This window comes from Rhinolophus sinicus, chromosome 17 (assembly GCF_057876585.1).
Source record: "Rhinolophus sinicus isolate RSI-liver-muscle chromosome 17, RSI-T2T, whole genome shotgun sequence".
NCBI classification, from domain to species: Eukaryota; Metazoa; Chordata; class Mammalia; order Chiroptera; family Rhinolophidae; genus Rhinolophus; species Rhinolophus sinicus.
Window position 1 is genome coordinate 130,291,676 of NC_142517.1, and position 13,849 is coordinate 130,305,524.

The 13,849-nt window shown below is 33.0% G+C and overlaps 1 protein-coding gene across 3 annotated transcripts in view; it reads left to right on the forward strand.

Moving 5' to 3' along the window:
* Positions 1-13,849, forward strand: part of RAB3GAP1 (RAB3 GTPase activating protein catalytic subunit 1) — an 89,023-nt gene that overhangs the window by 13,092 nt on the left and 62,082 nt on the right. For all 3 annotated transcript variants that reach the window (XM_019731151.3, XM_019731150.3, XM_074335582.2), the window contains exon 4: positions 12,937-13,069. In XM_019731151.3, coding sequence (XP_019586710.3) covers positions 12,937-13,069 — 133 coding nt within the window. The remainder of the gene's footprint in view (positions 1-12,936; positions 13,070-13,849) is intronic.

Below are 13,849 nucleotides of genomic sequence, written 5' to 3' on the forward strand. Positions count from 1 at the left end.
TGACAAAAAATATTTTTAGCAAAAAATGAACTTATGAAGCCATAATCGTTTATGGGAGAATTCCCAATTACATCTCTATTGCTGTAACTTTTTTTTTTTTAATATTTTTTTATTGGGGAAGGGGAACAGGACTTTATTGGGGAACAGTGTGTACTTCCAGGACTTTTTCTTCCAAGTCAAGTTGTTGTCCTTCAACCTTAGTTGTGGAGGGTGCCGTACAGCTTCAAGTTGTTATCCTTTCAGTCTTAGTTGTGGAGGGCGCAGCTTAGCTCCAGGTCCAGTTGCCGTTGCTAGTTGCAGGGGGCACAGCCCACCATCCCTTGCGGGAGTCGAACTGGCAACCTTGTGGTTGAGAACCCACTGGCCCATGTGGGAATCCAACTGGCAGTCTTCGGAGTTAGGAGCATGGAGCTCTAACCACCTGATCCACCAGGCTGGCCCCTGCTGTAACTCTTAACTTTTTTTTTCTTCTGCAGCATACAGGCAAGAGGGTGTAACCCAATACCATTAGTAATGATAGTTAATTTGCTAATTAATTTATATATACATAGCACATTGCCTGTTAAGTGCTCAATAAATGTTTGCTGATTGAATCCCAAAATACCTGATTAAAACCCCCTGAACTTGTGTTCCCCTTGCATAAGATATACAGTGTACACAAGTCACATTTAGTTACTGGGGGGGGGTTTCTTAAAATATAATGATGGTGGCATTTAAAAAAGTATTTTACTAAAGGTATCAAGTCTTTTTTCTGGATGGTCAGGTACATTTTAAATAAATACTTTAATTTCTCTGCGTTTAGTTTTGTAAGTAACCCTTTTCTTTACTGTTTTTATTTTTTGTGTTTTCTCCCTTGACTTACTCATTTGTTTTTTCTCCTTTGATTTTGATTTAATAATTTGATTTTTTCCACTTAATGAATTTTTTATATATTGCAACTGCAGTCTAATGGATGAGTCATTTTCTAAAAATTTGTTTGTAAAGTGGCTGGTGAGAATTTTGATTGGATTTTTCCGTAGGGAGTAATACGTAAAATACATTTTCAGGGTAGCACGCAAATATTAATTTTTTTATCCCGATTTCTGGTGCTATGTTATAAAAGTCTCTACTTCCTTTTGTTCATTTATTTATCTTTTATTCATACATTTATAGAGTTCCTACTGTGGATCAGGAATTGTTCCCTTACTTTCTGTTTATCAGAACAACCTTTCCTTGTCCTTCCTTCACCTCCGTATTGTTAAATCCTTTGCCTCTTTACTCCATAGTCATTTTATCTATTTCTCAGTATTCTTTGTACTCCTTTGTCCATAAAATGTGCACCCAACGACTTGGAACTGTTCAGGCAGTTAATCCCACATTAGATCTCTGAACTCAGTTGTTTAAGAAAATTACAATGAAAGTTAGGTTTTATCATGTTGGTAGAATTAAACCATTTTAAAGGATAAATAACTCTTTGTGAACAGAGGGACCTCACCACCATATTTAATGGGCGTTTTTAACCCAGAGTCTTAGGTCTCTTTAAATTGTATACATGCTTAATTTTTAATGTGAATATGCATAATTTTCTTGGGTGATGATCCAGAGCTTTCATCAGATCCTTTAAAGAGCCTGTGACTCGAAAAATGTTAAATAAAAGCTACTATTAAAATTTTTATTTTGTATGCATTTATTTATTATTTTAAAAAGTAATGCTTTTTTTTTTTGGTAGAATTCATATCCGAAGGTTTACTTGAACACAAATTTTTGCGACAATTTGTATGATGGAGACAATCAATAGATCTGTGTGGAAAGCATAGCTTACACTCACATATAGCACTAATAATTTTTAAGTCAGTGAAATTTGTCCTTAATATCCTTCTACCTCTTTAGCCTTTTACCAGTTCCTGGTATCCTGGCCCTTGAGATTCAGAGCCTTAAGTTTTGCCAGCCACCCTACCCTTCAATGTTGAGTGCTCCAAAGTACCTACTTCTTTCCTCTGTTTTCCTCTTTCTACCCCCATCTCCAAAATAAAAGGCCATTCTGACATGGTTTAGTAGAAAGCAGTTTTATTAATTTATTTTAAAAGGTTTGAATGGATCATAATCACTTGCCTTAGTATTTTGGTTTCATATTCTAGTAAAATGTTAAAGGAGAAATAAAACTGAAATCCAAATTGTTCCCCTTCCCAGCAGGGTTCCTTATCCTAACAGTGAATAAAGTTAGTCACAGAAACTGCTTTTGGGCTCCTGGCCTGAACTCCTTTCCACTACTTAGCCTCAATTTTTAAATGTTTTTAAGAGAATGTGGAATTTCAGAAAAATGTAAGGAAATTAAGTAAACATTTAAAAATTATATGGAGAAGTATTTTGGGCAAGATACTTGTCATATGGCCTAGAAGGTTGTCCTGTGGAGTCAGGTCCCCAAAATTAATTGTTCCCTGTTCTTTCCACGGTCTACTTTTGAGCCCCAGATTCTTTATTTTAAAAAAAAAAAAAACACCCTTTAAAAAAATAATGTAACCAAATCAAATGTATGTATTAAAAAGTAATAGTTCTTTTCTCATCACTTTTGATATTCTATTCCATTTATATACACTGCACCATTAAAAAAAAAGATACGTCTTTATAGTACTGGTGTAGTAAGCATTGTTGTACATACGTTTGCATTCTTGTATGATTATTTCTCAAACAGATTTCTAAAAGTAGAATTATTAGGCTAAAGGAGATACGATTTTTTATTTTTGATAAATAGAGCCTTATTTTCCACCAAGATGATTGAATGTATTTTTCTCTCCCCACATGTGGTGTATGAAAGCACCCATTGCCTCACTCCAACACTATTTTCATCGATATAAAGGACTAAAACTATCTAATGTTTATTTATAGTTTCTTGAGCACTGGTAAGATTGAGTCCTCATTTATTACACACTACAATTACCCTTTTGATCACTTGTTTTACACTCACCAATTTTCTGCTGAATTTTAGAGGGCTTTTATGTTTTTATGAGTGTTAACTCTGTTTTGCAAATAATTTCCCCAGTGTGTGTCATTTTTCTTTTGATTTGAATGGGCCTTTTGCCTTACAAAAGTTTATATATTTTTTCATTTTACTAAAATACATAATAAAAGTTGTGTATAAAAATTTAGCATTTTAACCATTGTTAAGTGTACTGAACTGTACACTTAAGTACGTGACATTAAGTACATTCGTGTTGTGCGGATGACCACAATCCATATCCAGAACTTCATCATCCCACACTGAAACTCGGTACCCATTAGACAATAACAACCTCATATAAGAAATCATACGTTTGTCATTTTGTGTCTGGCTTCTTTCACTTAGCATAATGCCTTGAAGGTTCATCCATGTTGTAGCATGTATCAAAATTTCATTCCTTTTTACAGCTGAAAAATACTTTATTGTATGTATATACTATATGTTATTAATCCATTTATTCACTGATCGATGGACACTTGGGTTGCTCCTGCCTTTTGGCAATTGCAATTAATGCTGCTGTGAACATGGGTGTGCAGATACCTGTGTGAGTCCCTGCTGTCGGAAGTGGAATTGCTAGATCATACGGTCATTTTTAAGTTTTTGAGGAATCTCCATATTGTTTTCCACAGCAGCTGCACTATACGTTTTCACCAGCAGTGTACAAGGGTTCCAGCTTCTCCACAACCACACTGACATTTCTTGTTTTCTGGGTTTTTATTTTTTTTTATAAAAGCTATCCTATTGGGTGTGAAATGGTATCTCATTGTAGTTTTGATTTGCATTTCTTAATGATTAATGTTGAACATCTTTTCTTGTTCTTATTGGCAATTTGTATATCTGCTTTGGAGATCTTTTTGCTCATTTTTTAAATCAGATTATTATTAGTTGTATGAGTTATTTATGTATTCTGGATGTTAATCTCTTAACAGAGATGATTTGCAAATATTTTCTCCCATCCTGTGGATTGCCTTTTCACTCTGTAGATAGTATCCTTTGATGCACAAAAGTTTTTTATTTTCGTGAAGTCCAGTTTATCTATTTTTTTTGTTGTTGCCTGTGCTTTTGGTGTCATGTCCAAGAAATCATTACCAAGTCCAATGTCATGAAGCTCTTACCCTGTATTTTCTTCTGAGAGATTTATACATTTAGGTTTTTGATACATTTTGAATTCATTTTGGTATATGGAGAAAGGTAAGAAAGGTTTATATTTTTAAGTAGTCTCTTTCTTTATGACTTCTAGATTTAATGTACAAAGGGCCTCATGACCCTAAGATTATAAATTTATGCTTCTAAACGAACAAACAAAACAGAAACAGATTCATAGGTACAGAGAACAAACTGATGGTTGCTAGATGGGAGGGAGTTTGGGAGGCTAGGCTGGGTGAAAGAGGTGGCAGGATTAAGAAATACAAAGTAGCAGTTACGAAATAGTCATGAGCATAGGGAATATCGTCAGTAATATTGTAATAATTATGTACAGTGCCGGGTGGGTACTAGACTTATTGAGGGGATCACTTCCTAAATTACATAAATCTAACCACTGTGCTGTACACCTGAAACTAATGTTGACTGTCAACTGTAACTGAAAAAAAATAAATTTATGCTTTTCAATATTTTTTAATGCTTATTCGTTCTTCTAAAGCTTTTTTCTTTTAACATTTAGATACATAGAGTTAATGTTTGTGAATGAAATGAGGTGTTAATCTTTTTTTTTTTCCTATCGGATAGCCGTTTTTTTCTGAACTATCTATCGAATATGCTGCCTTTACCATATACCAAGTTCCATATATACTGGTCTCTTTCTGGACTCTGAATAGTGTGTCTTCCTGTAAATATATCATTTTTAAAAACTACTGTAAATTTATTGTGCATTCTGGTAAGGCAAACATCCTTTCATTTTTCTTTTCCAAATTTTTCTCAGCTATTCTTACATTTTTAAACCTGCATATTAATTTCTTTCTTAGCATGAAGATGACTTTATGATCTATACTCAAAAAGAAGCCTACATTTATATATATATTCATTCAACAAAGTATTTCAAGCACTCTGAGATATAAATATAGTGAATTAATAAATGTTTCTAGTTCTAGTAAGTAATGTTGTATTTTGTATATTAAATGGCCTTAAATAATGACCATGATTAGACCTTTTTTAAAAAATTGATGTATAATTGATATACAGTTGACCTTTGAACAACACTGGGGTTAAGGGTGCTGACCCCCCATGTAGTCAGAAATTTGTGTACAACTTTTGACTCCCCCAAAACTTGACTCACATCCTATTGTTAACTGAAAGACTTACCATTGACATAAACAGTCCATTAACACATATTTTGTGTATTATATGTGTTATGTAGTGTATTGTTACAATAAAGTCAGCTAGAGAAAAAATTAATAAAATAATAAGGAGAAAATAAATTTACTGTATTGAAAAAAATCTCTATATAAAAAAAGTGGACCCACACAGTTGAAACCTCTGTTGTTCAAGGGTCAAATGTATTGCATTAGTTTCAGGTGTGCAACGTAATGATTTTAGGTTTGTATATATTGCTGAATGATCACCATAACCATAATAAGTCTAGTTAACATCCGTCACCATACGGTTTACTAGTTTTTTCCTTGTGGTGAGAACTTTTAAAATCTCTCTTAGCAACTTTCAAATATATAATACAGTATTATAAACTGCAGTCAACAAGCTGTACAGTACATCCCCATGATTTACTTATTTTGTAACTAGGAGTTTGTACCTTTTGACTTTCTTCAACCATTTTGCCCACCCCCCTAACCCTTCCTCCCACCTCTGGCAACCACCAGTCTGTTGTTTTTTTTGTTGGATTCCTCATTTGAGATCATGTGGTAGTTGTCTTTCTCTGTCTTATTCCACTTAGCATAATGCCCTTAAAGTTCATCCATATTATAGAAAATGGCAAGATTTCACTCTTGTATGGCTGAATAATAAATATTGCACTAGATATATGTGTGTGTAGATATATATATATATATATATATCACTATATATACATATATGTCACTATATATGTTGCACTATATATGTATATATAAATAAAGGAAATGTGATATATATATATATAGATCTCCTTTGTAACAAAATGGTTAGAGAGAGCAATGTCAACCTCCTAGATTAAATATGTTCTTTCATATTTTTGCTGTCTTTTGGAGTTACTGTTTGCAGTTGTCGGGAGACCAAATAAATACGTGTTGGAATTGAATTCTACTAGGTTTTTATTTACATACTACTTCGCTAGCATACATGGATATTTTTTTATTTTAGGAAAACTACCTGAAAACAATTCAGTTTTAGAATCACTTGTGCCTGGAGAAACATTTGGTTTGTTTTATTCCCAAAATAGATGAAATGTCCAGTGAGTATTTCATCTTCTTGATTTTCAAAAAGGATTCCTGTGCATTCAGATTTGAAACTGCTTGGGATATCTTTTCAGACAGAGTAGATACATGCAAAATATTGTGATTAAAATGGAATCTTCTTGGTCTAAATTTTTTGTTGAGATATAATTGATATACCATACAATTCACCAATTTAAGGTGTATAATTCAGTAGTACAGTATGTTGACAGAGTTGTACAACCATTACCACAGTCAATTTTAGAACATTTTTATCGCCCCCAAAAGAACCCTTATACCTGTTAGCAGTCACTTCTTACTTCCCATCCCTAGTCAACAACTAACGTACCTGCCTTCTACCTTTATAGATTTGTCTATTCTGGACATTTTGTGTAAATGGAATCATATAATGTATAGCCTTTTATAATTGGCTTTTTTAACTTAATGTTTTCAAGGGTGGTCCATGTTGTAACATTTGTTAGCACCTCATTTATTTTCATTGCTGTATAACATTGCATTGTAGGGACATACCATATTTTCTCTATACGTTCATTGGTTGCTTGACATTTGCATTGTTACTACTTTTTGGCTATTATGAATAATGCAGCTCTGAACATTCATGTACAAGTATTTGTGTAGATGTATGTTTTCATTTCTTTTGGGTGTATACTTAGGAGTGTAATTGCTGGGTCGTGTGATAACTAATCTTTTGAGGACTGCTGGACTGCTTCCCAAAGTGACTGTACCATTTTACATTTCTTTCAGTAATGGATAAGTGTCTTCATCTCTCCACATCCTCACCAACATTTGTTAATTATCTTTTTGATTATGGTCATCTCGGTGGATATAAAGTGATACCTCATTGTAGTTTTGATTTGTATTTTCCTGATGGCTGTTGATATTGAACATCCTTTCATGTTCTCATTGGCCATTTGTATATCTTCTTTAGAGAAATGTCTATTCAGATCATTAGCCCATTTTTAAATTGGATTATTATTCTTTTTTTGTTCTTCATATGTAAGAGTTCTTTATATATTCTGTATATAAGTCCCTTATGAGATACATAATTTGTATATATTTTCTCCCATTCCCATGTTGTAGCATGTATCATTGTGGGTTGTCTTTTCACTTTCTTGATGGTATTTATAAGTTTTGTTCTTACATATAGGTCCACAATCCATTTTGAGTTAATTTTCATGTCTAGTGTAAGGAAAGGGTCCAACTTCATTCTTTTGCATATGAATAGCCAGTTGTCCTGTCATAGATAGCTTTTTAATATTTGTACTTCAGTACTGCAAATGGGCAAATGAAGTTCTTCCACCAGTGGATGAAAACTTTAATTTTTAATTCTATACTAACTGGTTGTGTACCTTGTCTGTACATTAGAATCAGTGGGGAGCTTTTGAAAACTAATGTTTAGGCCAACTTCAGAGATTCATATTTAATCGACCTATTGTGGAGCCCAGTTCTCAGTACATTTTTTAAGCCTCTTAGGTGATTACAAAGTCTAATTAGGTTGAAAATCACAGCTCTATGTTCCTCAAAAAAAGAAATGGAAAAAAAAATCGTTTTTTATACTTTCCTTATTTTTCTCCTTATCATGTGTTGCTTTTTTCAATAGAAGCAAAAAAAAATGTTAATTTGTTAAACAATAATTTAAATTGTTATTTATATGTAGGCTGTTTAAGATGTGAAATTAGTTTCTGGAAACCAGTAAATCCTAAAGATGACTTGTGTTTAGGCATTATAGAAAATCTCTTTATCCAGGAAGGTGGTAAGTTTACCCATCTATGTTTAACCTGTTCAGTAAGGAAATAAATTTCACCAAGGACTCAACATGAGGACTGATATTCATATGTCAGTTCAGGTAGAGAGAATACCTTTTGGACTGGGTCGTGTGCTATTTCTGGATTGTTAGACTAGACCACGGTGTGTGTAGTATCCAAGTATACGCAGTGGTATTTGGATAATATACCGGCATTTCTCAGCTCCTTTGAGACACATAGGGGTTACTGTAAATATTGAAAAAACGTAATTCCTGGGATACTTAGTAAGCATATAAGCACTGTTAAGTTCTAGGCTGCACAAAAAGAGTAGAACAGTCTTTGCTCTTCATAATCTAGAGGAAAAATAGACATATAAATAAGTGATTAGAATAGGTGTCATTGTAGTGATTTGAACAAGATACAGAGAAAGAATCACTAACTTGCCTGGAGATAATCAAAGCAAATTTTCTACCGGAATTAACATTTAAGTTCAGTTTTGAAGAATAAATAAAAATATGCTAAGAAAAATAAAGTAGTGAAGAGCAGCATGACTGGCCTATGCATAGGTGTGAAAGAGAAAGCACACCTCTGGGGAAGTACAAGTCGATAGGCATACTTTTAGCACAGGGCAGATGGAAGGTAGCTGTGGGAGATAAAACTGGAAGGGGTGGGGCCAGACCTGTGGGCTTTGCCTTTCTATTGGTGTAGGTTCCTGCCACTGTTAGAGATGCTTGTCATCAGCCTTTTGTGTGTCACGACTTCTAATTATGTTACATTTTTATATCCACTTCAATGTCAATTTTTGTTTTTTGTGTAATATATCGATACAGTAATGCTTAATTTGTAAATAAAAATCGACATACATGTAGATGAATGCTCAAATTTTTTTTACTGATAGAATACATGATTAAAAATCTCTGAAGATCACATATAGGTTATGGAAAGCCACTAAAGTATTTTATAAAGGGAGAAGAAATAATGTCAGATCTGTATTTTAGGAACATAACCATGTGGAAGAAGGATTATAGGATAGAGATAAGGAGACCAGTGGAAAGCTATTAAAATAGTCTGGTCCAGGTATTGTCAAGGGCTCAACTAAGAAAGTGATTTCATCCTGCTGAGGTCTTGGGCCCTCCAGCGTTCTGGCTCAGAATATATTTTAGTTCCCTAAAGCTTATTGAGGAAGTTGAAAGATAGGTGGGAAGGATTGTTGGGTTCAATTTTGGAAGATATTTAGTACATGGTGTTCTTGTATAATTGCCATTATCTTTTCTTTTGGAAAAAGAGCATCTTCCTCTTCCTTATCATTTTCCTCAGAAGTTAGAATTTCCCCCCATTTCCTTTCTTTTTGAGATCCTATTGAGTTTTTTTCTTTGTTGGGTTATATTTTACACACTGTAAAATGTACAGAATTCAGTATAGTTTCAAGAAATGTAGCTACCCATGTTACCACCATGTAAATAAAAATACAGAACGTCTTCATCATCCCAGAAAGAGTCCTTGTTTTTCAATCCAGTCAACTCCATAGGTAACCACAGTTCTTATTTCTTTCACTATATATTAGTTTTACCTGTTCCTGAGCTTCATATAAGTGGAGTCATACACTATGCATACACTCTTTGTATCTGACTTTTTTGCTCAACATAGTGTTTTTTAAATTCACGTTGCACATATTCTTTGTATTGTATGACTACACACCACAGTATGTTTATCCTTTCTCCTGTTGATATTTAAATTGTCTCCATTTTTTTTTTTTACTTTTATTAATAAAGCTGCTGTGAACAATTTTGTGAACATATGCTTTGATTTTTCATGAGTATATCCCTAGGAGTGGAATTACTAGGTCTTATGTTCAATTCTTTTTAGAAACTGCTGCACTAATTTCTAAAGTGGTTGTGCCATTTTTATACCCTTAGCAATGTATGAGATTTCAGGTTGCTCTATATTCTCTGACACTTGGCATTGTCAGATTTTTATTTTTAGTCATCCTGTTGGGTGAGATGTTCTGTCATACTGGCTTTAATTTGCATTTCACCAATGACTACTGATACCGGGTAGTATCTACAGTTAACTGTTATTCATCACAGTTAACTGTTTATTGATCATTCATAGCTTCTTCTGCTAAGTGTCTGTTCAAGTCTTTTGCTCATTTAAAAACAATTAGTTTGTTTAGTTTTTAAAATTATCCTCATGTGTTCTGGTTGTGAGTCCTTTGTTAAATATGTGTATTTTGAGTGTTTACTCCAGTGGCTTCCCTAATCATTTTCTTAACCATTGTCTTTTGATAAGCATAAGTTTATTTTAATGAAATTCATTTTCTCAATTAAAATTTTTTATTGTTAGTGCCTTTTGTGTCCTATCAAATGGATCTTGGCCTATCTCAAGGTTGTGAAGATAGTCTCCTATGCTTTATTCCAGGTGATTATCTTACTATTCTAGGACCATTTGTTGAAAAGACCATCCTTTCCCTACGGAATTGCAGTGGCTCCTCTATTGTAAAATGAAGTCTATGTGTGAATGTATTTCTGGACTATTAGGTTTCATTGATCTATTTGTCTTTATCCCAATACTAGACTGCCTTAATTACTGTAGCAAAGTAAATCTTAAAATCAGGTAGTGTATTTTTTTGGTCAAAATTATTTTAGCTATTCTTGGTCCTTTGGATTTTCATATTAGACTTAGAATCAGCTTGTCAGTTTTTACAAAATGTCTGCTGGGACTTTGATTAGGATTGTGTTTAATTTATGGATCAATTTGGGGAGAATTGACTTCTTCATGGTATTGTTGTCTTCCAGTGCATGTACGTGATATATCTCTTAGGTCTTTAATACCTTTCGGCAACGTTTTGAAGTATTTTTAGGTAAAGTTCTTGTTCTCCTGAAGTTTATTCATAGATATTTATTTTTGATGTTGCAAGTGGTATTTTTTTTAAATTTTATTTTCCAAGTGTTTGTTGCTAGTATATAAAAGCACAGATGGTTTTGTATATTGACCTTGAATTTCACAACTTCATAAACTCAACAGTTTTAGTAGTTTGTATATTTCTTTGGATATTCTACGTATATAATTAGGTCATCTGTGAGTGCAGATAGTTTTCTTTCTTTCCAATCTATATGCTTATTTTTTTTATTTTGTCTGAGTGGGGCCCTCAGTGGTTATTTTTGATGAATTACTGGATTAATTTTGAACTGGAATTGTTATTAGGTTAGTGCAAAAGTAATTGCGGTTTGCGATTATTTTTAACCTTTTAAACTTCAGTTACTTTTGCATCAACTTAATATTTCTGGTTCTAATCGTAAATTGACTTGAAGGAAGGAGGTTAGAATATTGTTTTTCAGTTGAACTAAATTATCTTAAAAATTCTATTTTGGAGAAAGAACCTGGATACCTTTTCTTTATTGGATACAACCAAATACTCCTGAGATAGCTGTTGGTAAGGTTGACAGCAGTACCCAGAATCCAGGATTAGGGTCAGATAGTGTGTTTTTTAATATCATTTAAAAAGACTATTTCAGCTTTTCTGCAAGTTTGAAAAAGGGACTTACCTCTCGTTTTCTGGACTTCTTCTCTTTCTTAGTTTTACCCTTAACTTCTTTGTAATAGGCATTTCTCCTAGTAAACCAACCTCTTACCTACCTTAATTATTTCAGTTTGAGGCTTGTGGAATGGGCCATATAAGTCTTAATTTAACACAGGTTGACCTCACTTTAAAGAAACCCAACATGTAAAAATCATAGTTTTTTTTGGATGCATGTCATAATGATGATTATTCTTCTAATGAAAAGATTGCTATTTGATGTGTTTACTTAATGAGATAACTCTAGGACATTTAAAATATGATTTAATTCCATTGAGAATTGTAAACACCTTGCCAGCAACACATAAACCATTTGGTGTTATACATTAGTTTTAGTCATGAAAACACTTTTTAGAAGCTCAGTAACACACAGAATCATTGTTTACATATTTTCTATCTAGTTTGGGACTATCTGTGCATGGCAAGTTGCTGGGTTTAATTTCCTGCCTCGTAGTGGTGCTATGCTACAATGAGTATATAAACTCCACTGGAAAGAATAGGTATGGGAGATTAGAGGCCCCTCGGGAAAAATTCTTTTTTATGATTATGTTGTATAAGTTAGGGTGCTCTTTGGAACTGTTAATTAAAATGTTTTCCAGTCAAGTTACCTTTTAAAGGAAAATACTTGAATGCCAAAGCTTGATAAAGAAATTTGCAAAATCCTGTTAAGCACATAAGTACTATAGATGTTATGTCACTTAAATTGATTCTACAGACTGCTTTTTTATGAAGCAATTTCTGAGTTTCAGTAATGCTGTGCGCTACATACTGATGTTATTTGATTTGAGATTTTATAAAAGTGTATTTTATTGCCATGCATTTTTCTAATTTTTAAACTTTATAAAATGTCATCATTTTCAGTTAAAAGTAACTCAGAGATTTTGCTATTGGTAGAGAGGGGTTTTCTTTTTGCATATGAAAAGGCATGGGGGTTTACTGTATATTCATGATTTTATATAGAGACTCATCTTACAAAAATTATTTGAAAATTATAATTTTGTATGTCACTTGATAATTAATAGTCTAGGGGAATTTTCTTTTTAAAGGAATACTGATAAATCATTTATAAAAATTACTTCCTCTTTGTTTTATTCACTTAATATAGTATTTTTCCTTTTTCTTTAATTATATGGAGGATAGTTATAGGATGAAACTTTTAGATTAGTGGGGAGCAAAAGGAAAAAATTCCTGTGGTTAATAAACATAATGGTAGCTATTAAATAGTTTTTCCCCCCATTTTATTGTTAAATACAGGGTGTATTCACATCTGGCACATGGGAAGAGAAATCAGATGAAATTTCCTTTGCTGATTTCAAGTTCTCAGTAACTCATCATTATCTTGTACAAGAACCCACTGATAAAGAAGGAAAGGAGGAAGTATTAGAAGGTAGGTGTTTATATGTATTTTAAACTGTTGACTTTTAAGAATGATTATAATTTTGAATTATGAATTTAGTTCTCTTAATTATGTGATATCTTCTGGAGATGTTTTATGTGTATGTATGTAAAGTTGTTGTACCACATGTGAAGTAGAGTATGATCTTTTCAGAGGAAAAATCACAGTATCATTCATTTTAATTAAATCAGCAAATATTTATTGAGTGCTAGGTACTCTGCTAAGCCCAACTGAACCCAAATTTAAATTTACATTCCAGTAGGGGAGATAAGGTCTATAAGTAAGTAACCGTAATGGGAGGTAGAAAGTGATAAGTTCTCTCCCAAAGCACAGATAAAGTTCTGAAGTTCAGAGAAGAAAAGATCCCTTTTAATTGGGACCAATTAGAGAAAGTGTCATGGAGAATGAAGCAACTAAGCTGGGCTTTGAAGGACTAAAGAAAAGGTTATTGATTAGCCAGTATAGTGTTTTGGATATATCCCAGAATTTAGAGTCAGATCAAGGAGATTAAATTCTGATTTTTCTGCTTAGTAGTTACTTGACCTTTCTAAACTTGAATTATCTTAAGATGAAGTAATACTATGTGGAGGGTTAGTGGGAAGATTTAATGAGATACTGTACGTAAGTACCTATCTTAGTACCTGCCCCATGCTAGATACTTAGTAAATCTGCTTATAGTTGTTATTTGTCCACATTATCACAAATCTCTGTAAATGGTGCCTGTAGTTGTTTATAGGTCAAATCATCCAAAATCTCTGTTCTTAGATAGTA